This window comes from Carassius auratus, chromosome 47 (assembly GCF_003368295.1).
Source record: "Carassius auratus strain Wakin chromosome 47, ASM336829v1, whole genome shotgun sequence".
Classification (NCBI taxonomy): domain Eukaryota; kingdom Metazoa; phylum Chordata; class Actinopteri; order Cypriniformes; family Cyprinidae; genus Carassius; species Carassius auratus.
The window spans coordinates 10597798-10614173 of NC_039289.1; the positions used below are offsets into that span (position 1 = coordinate 10597798).

At 38.5% G+C, this 16376-nt stretch overlaps 1 protein-coding gene across 3 annotated transcripts in view; it reads left to right on the forward strand.

Annotated features, from left to right (window-relative positions):
• Positions 1 to 3581: 3581 nt before the first annotated feature.
• The window catches only part of LOC113065089 (gamma-adducin-like), a 28915-nt gene continuing 16120 nt past the window's right edge, over positions 3582 to 16376 (forward strand). Inside the window, exons 1-5 of one of the 3 annotated variants that reach the window (XM_026236260.1) lie at positions 3582 to 3865; positions 9638 to 9860; positions 13086 to 13224; positions 13685 to 13836; positions 14268 to 14348. In XM_026236260.1, coding sequence (XP_026092045.1) covers positions 9666 to 9860; positions 13086 to 13224; positions 13685 to 13836; positions 14268 to 14348 — 567 coding nt within the window. In that variant the 5' untranslated portion in view covers positions 3582 to 3865; positions 9638 to 9665. Of the gene's footprint in view, positions 3866 to 4371; positions 4394 to 9637; positions 9861 to 13085; positions 13225 to 13684; positions 13837 to 14267; positions 14349 to 16376 lie in introns of those variants that run through there. The other 2 variants (XM_026236262.1, XM_026236261.1) reach the window with 2 other exon arrangements.

Sequence of the window (16376 nt, forward strand, 5' to 3'; positions counted from 1 at the left end):
GCACCAGGACAACACCACAGGAAACAGATGATTCTTCTGCACAATCTGACTTTGCTGCAGCCTGAAATTGAACTACTGGTTTCGTCTGGTCAGAGGAGAACTGCCCCCCCCCAACTGAGCCTGGTTTCTCCCAAGGTTTTTTTCTCCATTCTGTCACCGATGGAGTTTCGGTTCCTTGCCGCTGTCGCCTCTGGCTTGCTTAGTTGGGGTCACTTCATCTACAGCGATATCATTGACTTGATTGCAAATAAATGCACAGACACTGTTTAACTGAACAGAGATGACTTCACTGAATTCAATGATGAACTGCCTTTAACTATCATTTTGCATTATTGACACACTGTTTTCCTAATGAATGTTATTCATTTGCTTTGACGCAATGTATTTTGTTAAAGCGCTATATAAATAAAGGTGACTTGACTTGACAGCAGTCATTTTGGAGAAATGGTCCTTACTTCCTTGATATCATCTGAGATAAGATGTGTGTGTGTGTGTGTGTTCATCCCTCTATGTCGACAGGAAAAGGTTTGCGAGAGAAATTTAAGAGTGTGATATCAGTCACGTCTGTCTACTCTTTTGACACCCATTTTAGCCATTTATAAAAGTCCACAGAATTGCTTAAGTATATACTGGAATATAGTACAGTGTTTGTAGTTTCAAATGTTTCTTGACAAAATCTAAAAAGGCATAGTACACAGCGAATACACTATATGGCTTCTACCTGCAAATGGTAACTTGTGTTCTAGTCAGGAATTATTATAGATGTCACTGACACACACACACACACACACACACACACACACACACACACACAAGGACAATTACTAGAAGAGTACGTAAGTTATCAGCAAGCGATTATCTGTATAAGTGATATAAAGTGTCTCCAAACCTCTTGACGATCAGTTTTGTTAATTTACTTGTGCTGGATGCTTTTAGAGGCCAGTTATGAAATTAGACTTTTTGTGTATCAGGTTTTTTAATGATTATTTATATTCAAAACACTACTAAATGACTCATACTATTGTATCATTACAGAGTTTCATTTTGTTTGTAAATAAAACAAAGTCACTTTGTGTAATGATTTTACAGTGGAAGTGTATGGCAAGACATTGCACCAGAATAATTTTCTAATTATTAACACTAAACGTTTTAAAATGAGATGTTAAATTTGTGGAAATAGTGGAGGAGAAATTAGCCGGTGAAGTGAATTTAAAATTAAATTAAATGTATGCATTTATCAGACGCTTTTATCCAAAGTGACATACACAACAGACACGGAAGAGAAGACAATGCTGAATAAAGTTGTAGCTTTTGTTATTTTTGGACCAAAATGTATTTTCGATGCTTCAAAAAATTCTAACGGACCCTCTGATGTCACATGGACTACTTTGAAGATGTTTTATTACCTTTCTGGACATGGACAGTATACCGTACACACAGCTTTAATGGAGGGACTGAGAGCTCTCGGACTAAATCTAAAATATCTTAATGGGGGGGGGGGGGGTGAAATGCTCGTTTTCACACAATATCCTGTTATTCTTGAGTACCTATAGAGTAGTACTGCATCCTTCATAACTCCAAAAAGTCTTTAGTTTTATTATATTCATAAGAGAAAGATAGTCTGTACCGATTTTTCCTGGAAAAACACGACCGGCTGGAGGCGTGACGTGTGGGCGGAGCTAAAGAATCACGAGCTCGAGTAGGCTTTTGAGTTGAGAACATGTGGAAGCTGTGACATTACCATGAGGGAAAAAACATCCAAAACAATCCATGGCTAACAGTCAGATTCAGCCGTTTATTTATGATCCAGAATCAGATCCCGAGGCTGAAATTTAACAAGAGCGGCATCAGCAACGACGTCTCTATGTGGTATGTACTGAAACTGTATATATTTGCTTAGCGGTTTTGGAAAATGACTAAGTTCCACTTTGTCGTCTTTTTTTTTTTTTTTTTTTTTTTTAAGCTGTACATGTGGAAAGTGCAGTTTGATGACAACATCACATGTTGTTTACTTGATGTGCTTACGAGCTGATAGCTAAGTTAACAACACAGAGATATTTGAAGCAGTTTTACTCACCGCCTGCGGTTCCAACACACGATCGTGATCCTTTTTCGTTGGGACTGCATTATCCTTAAGAAATAAATGATGTGCAAATCCATCGTCAAACTGGGCCTTGTTTGTAAAACAAGCATCTTCGAAATGCAGGGAACAAACAAAAACACTTGCACAACTCCGTTGATGCTCTGTAAAAATAAACTCCATCCACTGGTCCCTTAATGCTGTTTCTCTTTTGGTAATCTGTGCAGGGTTGTCTTGCCCTGGCAACCAAAAACACACTACTTTTGTGACATTTAGCGACGCTCTCGCTCTGATCATTGATTGTCTGTGCTCAGCCTCTCAGTGCTCTGCTATACGGGAGCGCGTGCTCTTCCGGCAGAAGTGCCCCAGGACCCATATAAGGAAATTCCGCTCCATCTAACGTCACACAGAGCCATACTCGAAAAAAACTTTCCGAAACTTGTGACAAACCGGAAGGAGTATTTTTGGAACAGAAATACTCCTTCAAACGTACAACTTAATTTTTGAAACTTTGTGGAACATTTTGAAACATGGGAATCCAACTCTTTAACAGAATAAAAAACTCAGTATGCATGAAATAGCATTTCACCCCCCCCCCCCCCTTTAAACTTTCTTCTGAAGATTTGGAACGACATGAGGGTGAGTTGTTAATGACATAATTTTCATTTTTGAGTGAATTAAACCTTTAACGTGTTATCTTGGAAATGAACCCACAACCTTGCGCCCCTAACACAATGCTCTACCACTGAGCCACAGGAATTTACTTATGTAGAGTTATTATCATGAACATTGTAATGTCCAAAGCAGATGTCATTACAAATGTCAGAAGACTGGGAAGATTTTGAAACGACCGGTTCATTCAGTTAAGATCTTACCTTTGTTGTGGAAATATAATCCGGAAGACAATGAGCTCAGCGCAGAAAAGGAACAGAGCTACAGAAATTTGGTATGGTTGCTTAAAAAAAAAAAATACAATTATTGACAACTAATGTCTTAAGTAAAACCCTTTTGTATTTAAGAATGAATTCACAAGAGATATCATCTGCATGTTTCTGCTTGTAACTAATTCAGAATGTCTTGCCCATTATATGTGTATTACAATAAATGCATATTTTGCTTGCTCTTACAATGATTGATGTCATCCACAGCCACAGATTCTGTCGATAGAGCTGAACTTGTATTGAACCCAAAGCATTGATTAATGCAGTGGAACATTTTTGCAGTTCAATGCTCATTTTGTGTTGACAGGATATCTGACAGAATTTTTGTGCTCTTCTAATCTATGTGCTGCCCGCTCGTGTAATTCAGTTATAGTGTGGATTTATCCAACAGTCTCTCTCACACAACGAAAGGAGTATCGTAAGAACTGACCTTTAATTATTCTAGATGGGAGACGAGTGGGCGGGGCGTAGTGGGTATCCTGCGTTCTGATTGGTCGATCGGATTTGTGCGCTCAGAGGGGGAGAAGGGGCGGATTAGTGGGTCACATGACCGCTTTAGTTTCTTTGGTTTCTCTCACTGCTGAAGCAGATCCTCGCAAACACACTCCCACGTCCTAACACACACACACACACCCGAAAATCCCCCTCATACGAGGAAAGAGCAGTGTCGCTGGGTGAGATTCGCTTTTTGCGCTTCACAGAGTGGAACCGCGGACTGTTTGTGGAGTTTGTGGGCTGGTTTTGTCGCGTTTAATCCACTGAGGTCATCTGGGACTCTCGAGGCGGGAATGAGAGAGATGCGCTCGAGCGCTCACTGGACTTTCACTCTGTGAGGAGCAAACAGGTGAGTTTACCAGCTTAGGATTCAGGAAAAATAAACTTTTTAAGTTATATTTTAGTGACGAAGTGTCGTTTAAATGCAACTTTAATGGTTAAGTGGACCAAAGAGAGCGTTGCGTGCAATCACAACAGCGCTAAAAGCTCAAAAAGAGGGAGTTAAGTTATTCCTCAACCGTCACTTTTTTTTTTAATCTGAAACGCATGTCGGTTTATAAAGTAACGTTACTGTTGTTGTTTTTTCGCTTGTCTTCTAACGTTAGTTATTTCCTGCTGATAGTCAGCTATTCTGAGCACCGCGGCTGAAATCTGAGTCCGAAAACCTCTCGCTCACTATTTATAGAGCTGCTAAAGATAAAGAGGAGAAAGAGTAACGTTACTAAAGATGAGGGGCGCACTGTAACGTTACAGTGCACTCAAAGGGGCTACAGGACGCGCTTACGAATAACTGCCGTTAAACATGTTTGTTTGTTTGTTTTTGAATCCGTCAGTCAGTGTGTTAAAAGCGCGTCGGTCAGTCGAGACGCTGTGATTGGTGAGTAGTGATTGTAATCGGTCATTTGAAGGGGATTTGTTCTGTGGGAATCCTGTTACATTGCATCGAAAGTGTGTGAGAGAAAGCAGCTACACAATGAGCCATTGACTGTAGGATACGCTGTGAATCTTGTGACTCGTATTGCTTGGTGTCCCTGTAGTGTATTTTATTGTCTGGTGTGGCTATTGTATTACTGCTCTCTTCTGTAACTGCAGCACTGATTTCTTTCCCTGTCTAACGTTATCCTGCACAGCAGTTCATTATTGGCTGTATTCAGAGACTGAACAGCTGTTGTAGTGAGGATTGAGGATCCTCCCCATTTCTTTCCTCACATTTCCCACACTTTCCCCCCTCATGCACCCTCCCTGACAGTTTGAAACAATCAACAACATGTACCAGATCAACACACTGCTTTACATAATGCTGTCAGTTAGCAGAGATTGACAGTGTTATATAACTTCATGTATGGGACATCTGCCGCCTGTCCCAGGAGAGTCATATTCAGATTCATATTTGGCAGATTATGATTCCATTGTGCAGGGTATTTTCAACAGATGGTGGCATGTTTTAAATGGTTAGCGGATACAAAAAATATACAGTCAGAAGTAGCATAAAAGTGGTTGATGCAACTGCATTGCTGTTTAAAAGTTTTGACGGAAAGATTTAAAAAAATGTTTTTGAAAAGTTTTATTTGATTAAAAAAAATGCAGTAAAAATTTAATATTATAGCAAATTCAGAAAACAGTTTTCTATTTGAATATATTTTAAAATTAGTGCTGTTGAACGAATAATTGCACGATTAATCGCGATTAGTCACATCCAAGTTTTTGATTGCATAATATACGTTTGTGTACTGTGTATATTGATTATGTATATATACATACACACATGCATGTATATATTTTAGAAAAACTTTATGCTCATATTTTAAATATATTTACATATAATGTCAATTATATGAATATAAATATATACATGCAAATACATGTAAATATTTTCAAAATATTTACTTTTTGTGTGTGTATTTATATATACATAATATACACAGTACACACACCTATATTATGTAAACAAAAACTTTTATTTTGGATGTGATTAATCGTGATTAATCGTTTGACAGCACTTTTTAAAATATGATTTATTCCTGTGATGTAAAGCTGAATTTTCAGCATCATTCCTCCAGTCTTTAGTAGGCCTGTCGCAATAATCAATATATCGACTTATCATGCAGTATATGAACATGACTTCAATCATTTTTGGTGACGCAGTATATCGCCCATTATATTTACTTACTTCTTACATTCCACTTGCGCCTGTGTCTTTTGCAGAACGTGGTGTAGTCATGAGGTGCTAGTTAAATTTAAAGAAATGCTTCTTCAAAAATAGTTTTTCAGCAATAGTGTGTACCCTTAATTTACAGAGAAAAGAAAGTCGGGGAAATCTGTAGATGGAACAATCTCCATACATGTTTTTTGCATGTTTATTTACTATTTATTCAAGTTTAAGGTATCTTAATATTTTAAATACTTAATTTCCATGATCTAAATATTCTTAAACATGTAACGTTTCTTGTCATTTGGAAGTGTGTAGGCCTTCTTGCATTATTATGCTGTTTTACATTATGATTCAGTGGCATAAAATGGTCTTTAAACCAAAAATGATATCGCTTATTGCAATTATTGTATAGGCCTAGTCTTCAGTGTCACATGATCCTCCAGAAATCATTCTAATGTGCCGATTTGCTGCTCAAGAAACATTTCTGAATATTATCAATGTCTAAAAACAGGTGTGCTGCTTCATGTGTTTATAGAAACCATACTTTTCTTTCAGTATTCTTGTATTTACAGCGTTTAATTGAATTTGAAATAAAGTTTTTACCATCGCTTTTGATCAACTAAATGCTTCCTTGCTGAATAAAGGTATTTATTTAGTTTTTAGTGTCCTTACCCCAAACATTTGAATAGTAGTGTATATATAGGACTTATATAGACTACTGTACAACTAGTCACACTTAATATGTGGACTACTTTAAAGGTGTTTTTCCTCTTTCATTTTATTGTAAATATCATCATAAATTTTAATGTAATGTTTTGTAGAAGAAAGGTGGTCATAACAGCTATGAAACCAAATGAGGCTGATTAAACTGCATTTTTTGGATGTTAAAGGGACCAATGCTGCGGTGGTTATGTCTACCCCCCTGTTGTTGTCGTTGTCGGAGTCCTTCAGGCTTGGCGGCCTGTGTGTTGTGTTTCTGTTTCTGGCTGGGTGTGTCAGAGTTGTCGTCGTCCATCAGCACGTGAGCGTTTTCACTAGATGTGTTCGTTAGGTTTGAATATTGCATCATAAGTTGAACGTGAGCTTTGTGTGTACGCATGCAGTTTGTTGTCTTGACTTAAATAAACATTAGCTTGATCCCCTTAAACTTCCTCCTTTTCAATTTATTTGATCCGTTTTAGCATTTGTGTTTGTTCATGTTTGTGCTTATTTTGCATTTCCACCAAGAATGATGTTTTAATTCTTGCACGCATGTTCACACACCTAAAAATGTGTGGCTTAGTATTGCCTCTTGTTGGCTTGAGCTCTTTTATTGAGCCCACCATCAGTGTATGTGTGTGTGCGTGTTTTCTGGCAGAGTTGTGTGTCTCTAATCTGAACCATCTTTCCAAGTGCCATTTGACCTGAATGAGCAGCTTAGCGACGAACAGCAGAGAAAAGAATCCCCCCACCCCTCCAAAGTGAAGTGTTGAAGCCTAGAGAGGTACAGGTGAAAGCTTTTACTGACACTGTCTGGCACAGCCGCAGAAGTGATCTGAAAACCGTCCCAGCTGAATGTCTGGAGCTGCTAAGCATCACTGTTAAGATTACTCGTATAGCAAGAGGGATTTGAAGAAACCCCTGATGGCAACTTCACCCCATGAATGAATGGTTCTTTAAATCATGCTGTCTGTTCAGGAGAGGTGCGCTATTACTCAAAACCTGTTGAATAATAGGGGTGTAATGATATACTGATGCCATGGTTCAGTTCATATCGCGGTTTTGGACACTCGGTTCAGTTTGCTGTGTGGGTAGGGTTCGTGGCATAGCACCAACAATGCTAAAGAATGATAGATTCACTTTTAACTTAATAATAATAGTAACAATAATTGCTCTCTGTTAGTTCATGTTATTTAATTAATTAACAAATGAGACTTTAAAAATGATTGCTTTGTAAAGTGTTGCCAAAAAATCTATTGCTTTCAAAAATAATAATAACAATGACTGAATTATGCAAAGAAGTCATTGGACAACATTACTTAGGCTACATATAAAAATGCATGTGCCATGGATAAAAAAGTGGAATAGCTGGACAATAAGGCAATTATTTTAATCAAATATACACTAACTCAATCAGACACTCGAGAGTTGAGAGGTGGCTGTGCAGACTTTGGCAGAGAGCACATTGAAGACAGTCTCTTAGAGAGTGTGAGTACTGAAAATAGGTTAAAATAACCTTTAATGTTTAAATTGGCGTGACTTAAGACGTGCAAGTGACAGTTCCATGAACTGTCCGAAACACTTGCTAGTCTCTCGTGCAGCTCGCTTGCAGAGCAAACTCAATGTGATATTATGGATGTGAGGCTATTTGTGGAATTTAAGAGAGTGGGAGCAGACACAGTCCACTCAATCCCAATCACTGACTGTTTGTGAAGCTCAGTCTCACAGAAACATATAAAATGATCTATGTGATCTGATAATCTGTTTGGACTCAACCTACATGCTATAGTGCAACATTTCTGCGGGAATTTCTCAAGCACTAAGCTTGAGTTAAGATAATTTAGAATAAGAAAATAAGAAAATTTACTTGTATTAACAACAGTAACAGGTGAAACGTGTGTATATGACATCAACATGCATTTATCATTCTTACAATCACTGCCAGAATGTCCAACTTCACCATGATGAACTAAAAATTGGTTTCAATTATTTTTCCTCAACAGTTCTCCTCACAAAACAAAATTCATTTCAAACACAAATTTGATGAGAACAGATTGGAAATAATTAGCAACAACAAAATAACCGCAAAGCTATTGTTTTCTGTTAAAGCACAAACTAAGAAAAGTAAAACCAAACTTTGTGGCAATAATTAAGACCAAACTGAACATGGTGTGTGTTTATGGTGCATGTCGGCAATGTTGTCTCGGCGGGGCGGGGTGTGGTGGAGGTGGGGCTTAGGTAGACAATATTATTGAATATCGCGATATTTGTAAAAGCGATTTTCGATAAAATGTTTTTGACCCATCGCCCAGCCCTAATCTGTATGATCTTTTTACAAATGTTTCTCATATTGAAGTCTCATATTGTAAAAAATTATTATTACAATTTAAAATAAGTTTTCTGTTGTATTTTATTCCTGTGATGCAAAGCTGAATTTTCAGAATAATTACTCAATTTTTCAGTGTTACATGATCCTTTAGAAATCTTCCTAATATGCTGAATTGCTGAAAAAAAAACACAGGTCCCAGGCACTCAAAAAGAATTCAGGTGGAGAAGGTAAACGTTAAAAAGCCTTTATTGTGGCTTCTTAAGACATATTTATTATTATTATAAATGTGGAAAACAGTCGTGCTGCTTCATATTTTTGCTGGAATCTTTTCAGGGTTTTTTGATGAATAGAAAGTTTAAAAGAACAACATTAATTTTAAAATATAAGTAACTTTTAATAAGTAACAAGAGTCTTCATTTCTTAAAGAAATGTATGCTTTACAGCTTCACTCCCACGAGAGAGAGAAATCCACAGAGAGAGAGAGCGAGAACAAAAAGCAGGCTTCACTAAACCTGATAGTGTTATAGGATAGTCCTGCCCTCCTGTTGGTTGACCTGACACCACCCTTCACTGTTGGCAGGACAGCCACTCTTTTCTTTTTTTTTGAAGGTGAACAAAGAACGAAGTCAATTGTGAATAGCGATACTCTGAGCAAGCGAGTTCAGCTAATGTGCAGTTATTGTATTGATCGGTGGACTAAGGTGTGTGTTTGTGGGATGATGGGTTTGTCCTTGGGGCATTACTGATCGAGACTGTTTTGCCTGTCAAATGAAGTGCACAGCCTTCCTCTCTCAGGTTTTTTGATTCAGTAAGTGCAGTATGTATTGTTTGGTATTTACTAGGGATGTGCAAAAATAAGTATTTAAAGATTTTTCATGGATCATGATATTTCCACACAGAATATGCACGTGCTTTAGCAAAATCGCTCTCTTTCTCCCCAGGTGAAGACAGCAGGAAAAAACAGTAGAGATGAGTGGTGAGCTGAGACAGGGGGTGGTGACGACCCCTCCGCCCCCAAGCGTGGGGAAAAAGGAGGGCTACTTCGACCGCATCAACGAAAACGACCATGAATACCTGCGTGCACGCAACATGTCACCCGACCTGCGACAAGACTTCAACATGATGGAGCAGAAGAAAAGGGTCACACAGATACTACAGAGTCCAGTAAGAAAACACACACACACACACACACACTGAAATCACTGAGCTTTTAAAATTGCTTGTAAATCTCTTATTATGCTTTTTCTCACCAAATCTTAGATTGAGTCTTTTTATCAACTCATTTTTATCATAGGCCTCATTGATTTGAGAAATTTGAGTAAAAAGCAGTAATTGTGGATAAATTTTGAAATATTCACTCAAAAATTAGGCCTATGATCAGTTCAAAAAGAAATATAAAATGTTTTAAAGAAACAAGTTGATGAAAAGGCTGAATACAATATTTGGAAATAATATAGAATAATGAGAAATTTAATAAGCAATTTTTTGCAGGCTGGGCAATTTTTTCCTGGGAACAAAACATGTAAAAATGTGTGGGAAAATGTTTTCCAAAAGGGGCTTTAGCTGTGATGCCATTAAATAGCTGTTTGGTTCCTCAAAGAACCTTCAGTAAATAGTCCTTAGAACCGTTTTTCTTAGTGTGAAAACATTTTTACAAGTATATTTAAAAATGAAAACAAACAACAACAAAAAAAACCTTCCACTATAAAGAACCTTTTGTGCTTTTAAAAGGTTCCATGGATGTAAAATGTTCTTCATATAGAACCATCAGTGCCAGTAAAAGAGACTTTATTCACATAAAGGTTCTTTATTGAAATCTAAACATCCATGGAACCTTTTCAGTGCACAAAAAGTTATTTATAGTGTAAAAAGGTTCTTTAGTTTATTAAATATTCTTCACACTAAGAAATATTTAGAAAAAAAAAAGTTATTTATAAGAAATGTTATTTATTGTACTGTACAGGGATGTTTTTCCACTTTTTCACTGATTTATTCAGAAAGAATGTGCTTTCAATGTAAAAGTGTTTACTTATAGATTTTATAGGTTGTCTCGAGCCATGTGGTTTTGAGTAAACGCCGCATTGCCATGAAGTTTACATTCAAAGCTTGGCAGGAACATCTAAAGTTGGTTTTGAACCCAGCTGGTCGCACCTTACACTTCCTCTCTGTCCACAATGAAAGATTTATTGTTTATTCTTGTCAGATGAGTAGGTTTGTGTTTGGTGTGATGTTTTGAGTTACAGCTCAATCATACGCACAAAGCCACAGCTGCACCATAAACGCCGTCTGGAAGACCACACCCTATTACACGCACAACACCCACTTCCACATCTTGTATATAAACACAAGCCAGCCAGCTGACCTACAGTAGAGAGAGATTAGAGCTACCACACACACACACACAAGATTACAGTTAACACACACTGGAGAGATTACAGTGAACATCCTGCACAGATTACACTCCTGTTGACATATGAGCAAAAACATTCAATACAAGTTCAGCTGTATGGATGGCATCTGTCACACACTGTCGATTACCACAGCAAATAAATCCATCTCATCCCTCACTTTGTGAAAACAACTACTTTTATTTAGCAAGAATGCATTCAACTGGTTAGAAGGCACAAAGGTATTTGTAATATTTTAAAGAGTACTAGGAGACCTTTAAAAAAAGCTCTGTAGGGTTCGAGCACTGTACTTTCAGTATGTGAAAGTGAAATAGATGCTGTCACTGTGATAAAAGCAGAGGCGGAGCGACAGTTGAGGTTAATTACGGCAGCGCTGCTGGGCTTTATTAGCAGCAGCTGTCCGAGCACGTGTTTCTGAGACACTGTGTTCTCCTTTCACTCATCCTTCACTCTGTATGGAGAGGAGCCAGGCAGCAGGTGTATTAGCACACAGGCCTGTGTGTCAGAGCTGATTCAACAAGCCTCTCTTTCTCCGTAGATGTGTGCGTGCATGTGGAAGAGCGCTGCTTAAATTACACGTCTGTCCGTGGACTGTGTTTAAGGTCAGACTATTATAGGCAGGACAGAGTTGCTATGTTTAGACCTCATCTGTGCTGTCACAACCAAAACAAATGAAGACATGTCAGTCCACTTAACCCGCTCAGGATCCTGTGGAAATATAGTGGTTTGCTCTGAGAGACCGCTGATATTTACTTAAACAACATGTTAATGATGTTAAACTGTAATGGCACAATTGAATTTGTTTTAAATTTCCTCCCTTGGGTTATTTTTAGTCCCCCCGCTCCCCTCTGTTTCCCTCTTCAGCATTAAAGCATGCCATTCCCAGAGTCCTAGCTGTTTTTCTAAAGCACTGTGGTTTGGGTTGGTCGGGACACTTACTTCTGAGAGGAATATGTGTGGTTCATACCCCGTCCCGGGCGTCCAGTTCTCATCCAAGCACAATTTAATACTCCCAAAGGGAATTAGGCCCAGGATATCTCAATCTCACCTTTGTACTTTGTCTAGACCGTTTTGGCCTGCACTGCTTCGTTTGAAGTGTGGCCCGTGTGAGGTGAATGGACAGCAGATCAATACAGACTCTGGCCAGCATACAATATCACAAAGCTCAGATAAGAGTTGTGTAGTTAGTTTCTCCCTAGATTAGGTAATCAAGCCCCAGCAAACTTCACTGTCACACACAAACTTAAGAGTTGAGAGTTTGGCAGAGACGGCCGCACATCAGGATATCAGTGAATAGAGTGTGCCTGATGAAACTAGCTTACCTTGCTTATTCTGATATGTTTGCATACTGTTTGCATGTTTGTATCATCAGTGCCGAGTGAAGTTGTACATGCCCCAGTTCACATCCAGACACTTACTCACACCTGTCTGTATGTCTGTGTGCAACTGTACAGTAAGAACGACCAGTCATCATAACTGAGGTATTGTGTCATTTTGACTCTCCCCTGTCATTACCCGCAGCACAAGCATTACCCGCGTCAGAGTCTGTTTATCCTGTGATTCATTCTGTCATCTGAGCTCTTTGATCACCCGGTGCCCGAAACTCCAAACAGGTGTGCAGAATGACAATGCATCATACAGAAGAGTTTCGTAATGCTTAGAAAACCCCTTATGGGTGATTTCCTTCCCTAAACATTAAACAACAAAAAGTTCCATAGGTTAAAATGGATTTTGGACGTACCCAAAGAATTTGAGATGCTGCTTTCATCCTTCACTGCCTTACTTTTGTCTGTAGAGAGTCTACTCCAGCTCTTCAGAGTAAGTGGAGTAGGCCTATGGGTTAATAGACTTAACTAGTTGTCAAGATACAAGTGGAAAAAAGGTTTAAACATGCAGGAGCGTGAGAGGATTACAGCTCTGTGTCCATCTCTCATTACTGTGTATGAGTCATCTCTAATCTCAGGTTTTCTTTCTCTTTCAGGCATTTAGGGATGAGCTAGAGGGACTGATCCAGGAACAGATGAACAAGGGGAAAAACCCCACAGAGCTGCTCGCTCTGCGACAGATCGCAGACTTCTTCATGGCCAGCTCCGTAGCCGGCTTCTCCACCTCGCCCCTAAGTGAGTGTCATCTTCACTGCGACAGATTGCAACATTCCTCCAGTCCTTCAGTGTCCCAGACTGCCCCAGTCCTCCACCTGTTCAGAGTTATAAAGGTCTCGAAATAATAGATAACCCTTTAAACAGACATTGAGGGAGGAAACATGACCAGCCGACTCAGGAAAGCCTTTGCATTCTTTCATCTTACTTCTTCCTCCCTTATCACCCCATCCAGCCCTCTGCACATGTGTCTGCTATGAGAAACTAATCAGTAGAACTTCAGTGAACCCCTTTCAGTGCTTACTGTACATTCAGAGTCATCGCCTAAATCTCATAGGTGTCTGTAGACTACCAGGTCTAGAGCATTATCTAAGACATATAACAGAAAAGGCAAGACTTTGGTATATTATGTAGACAAGAACTCCTTCTCATGAAATGGTTCAGACCCGTTCTTGAATTGTTCCTTGTTCTGTTTTCTCAGGTTTGGCCATGGTGACCCCAATTAATGACATGTTCAGCATGGAGTCCAGTACTGTGGTGAAGGGAGAGAAACCGATGCGCTCCAAACTGGCCAGCCTCTACAGATTAGTGGACCTGTTCAGTTGGGCACACTTCACAAACTGTTACATTACAGTAAGCCACAGTTTATATATTGTACTTGTTTTTTTAGATCAAGGAAAGTGAGCGATGCACGTTGTGTAATCCAGGGTTTCGCAATCCATTCCTGTAGGCGATAAACATTACAGTTCCACTCATCAGACGCTCCCAGTTTAAAACATGGAGAAAGACATCTGCTTTTCCATTCATCGTCAAATTAAATTATATTATTGTTAAATCATACACTATTTTTGAATGGCTGTTAATAGAGAAAGATGTTTTTTGACTTCATAATGGTGTAGTTACTACGTCTGCACTCATGCTTATGAGCTTAACCAGATGTGCTTAATAAGAAAACATCATATTTTGAATATCTGGATGTCTGTTGGAATGGATTTCGAAACCCTGAGCTTAATTGATCAAGAGAGGAAAAACAGCTGCTTACTTGTGTGTTTTAAAACTTGTAGGTTCGTGTGAGTAAAGAGCAGGATCATATCCTCATCCTCCCCAGAGGACTGTCCTTCGCCGAGGCCTCTGCTTCCAATCTGGTAAACAAACTGTCCGTCTTGCATCATCACAGCAGAGATGATAGCGGTTCATCATGCCACAGGGCTGCTAGGGTCACTTTGAGCAGGGGTTTTAGTTGAACTCACATTCCAGTAAGACTTGAAATAGATTAGATTCAGTCTTGTGCGGCTCTTACCATCGGAATTCATTAATCAGTTACATATTATGTTGATTAAATGAGAAATATTTACTCAATGCTTCCGTTTTGATCGCTTCAGGTTATATTTTGTGCTGTTTTTGCTTTTTTTGTGTTTTTTTAAGTGGTCTAGCAGCCTGTTTAAATTATTAATGAGACAATAATATTGCCCGGAGCTTATTAATATGAGTTTTCCTTTGTGTGTTTGGGATTTTTAAGTCTGATATGAGTCGGGAATGCGTTGGCAGACCTTGACTGAGCTCAGTTCTCGTTGCCAATGTTTGACGTGAGCTTAATCGGCCAGTTATTTTTTATTTTTTTTTGGAAATCTCAGAGTGGGTTTTGGATTTGTATTAGCCTGTGTGTTCATGTCAGTCGGAGGCTTTCAGTGCCTGTAGTTGTTCATGGTTATTATTTTCTAATCATATTGCGGTGGATCTTAATCCTGGTCCTGGAAAACCCCAGCAAAAAGCCCAAGTATACTTCAGTTTTGACATGAAAGCTTAGCCGAACACGTAGCCTTTTTATACGTACTTCATTTGATTCGAGCATGTGCAAACACAGGTGTGCAACACACTAGAGTGCACTAGAAAATCTCATTTTTCTCATTATCCAGTATCTGCTATTTCTCTTTTAAAGTTATGAGAAAAATGTCTTTGTACTCATTTAAACTAGAATTGCGTGTATCTCTTAGCCCACGCCCAAGTGCTCATAAATGCGAATGTTTATTCTTCTAGTGTCTCCGGTAGTTTATCGTTTAGTCTCTTCTGTTGTTTTAAACCGTAAAGAAAAGCCCTAGATATTGTCGCCACCTTGTGGACCAAGTAATTTGTGCAAAAACACTCAAGGCACACCTATAATTGAGCACCACTATCCTAATGACAATATATACATCATGCACACTGAACTAGTGTACTAATAGTGTTGTCACGGTACCAAAATTTCGGTATTCGGTACCGATACCAGTGAAAATCCACAGTTCTCAGTACCAAAGCAAAACACAAAAATGTGCTAATTAAAAAAAAAAAACTTTCTATCACCAAAAATAAAACCAATGCCATTCTTTATACTTTACAATTGTGTTTTAAGTTTTTCTACAAGTAATATAATTATGAAAAAGAGTAAACAAGTTTCACTCAAATTTAATTGTATCACATACATTTTACTTAATAATAATAATATTTCTAGCACAATGCCTTTATGTAAAAGTGAACTTTTTATTAACGTTAATACCTTTAAATTGACACTGGTTTTACTCAAATGAAACTGTAAAAGTGTGTGAAGTGTCTCAGAACAGTTCTGGTGATGTTGTGTATGTATATATGTCCTTATTGAGACGGCAGATGCTGAAATTACTGCAGACGTCACACGCTTCGGTCTCTGCAGTAAACAAACCATTCATTCATTCGCACAGAGACGTGCAGATCATGCAGGATTCATATTTCAATCAACATTTACAGATACTGGTCCATATGGAGGTTTGATTTGATTAATTTATGCTAACTTTGACAAATTCCATGAATGTCCATATTAAAATGTGAGTTTCATTTTCATGACTGGATTTTGAGATTCCGTCCGCATTGTCTGCTTTGCGGAAATCATATCACTGTATGCGTCAAGAACCGGCTTGATCGGGTACTCTGTACCACCGGTACTTAAAGAAACCAGGTACCGTCACATTTTCTTTCTTTTTTTGTACCGACTTGGTACCGAAGTAACCGGGTCTTTTGACAACACTAACGCACACCACAGCTTACTCATAGAAAGGATATTTTTTTAAAGTGTTAAGTATATTTTGGCATTTATCTTTAATAAAATGCTGATATAATCCAGAACCATGATTGAGAAACACTGGAGAAATGAATGATCTAGA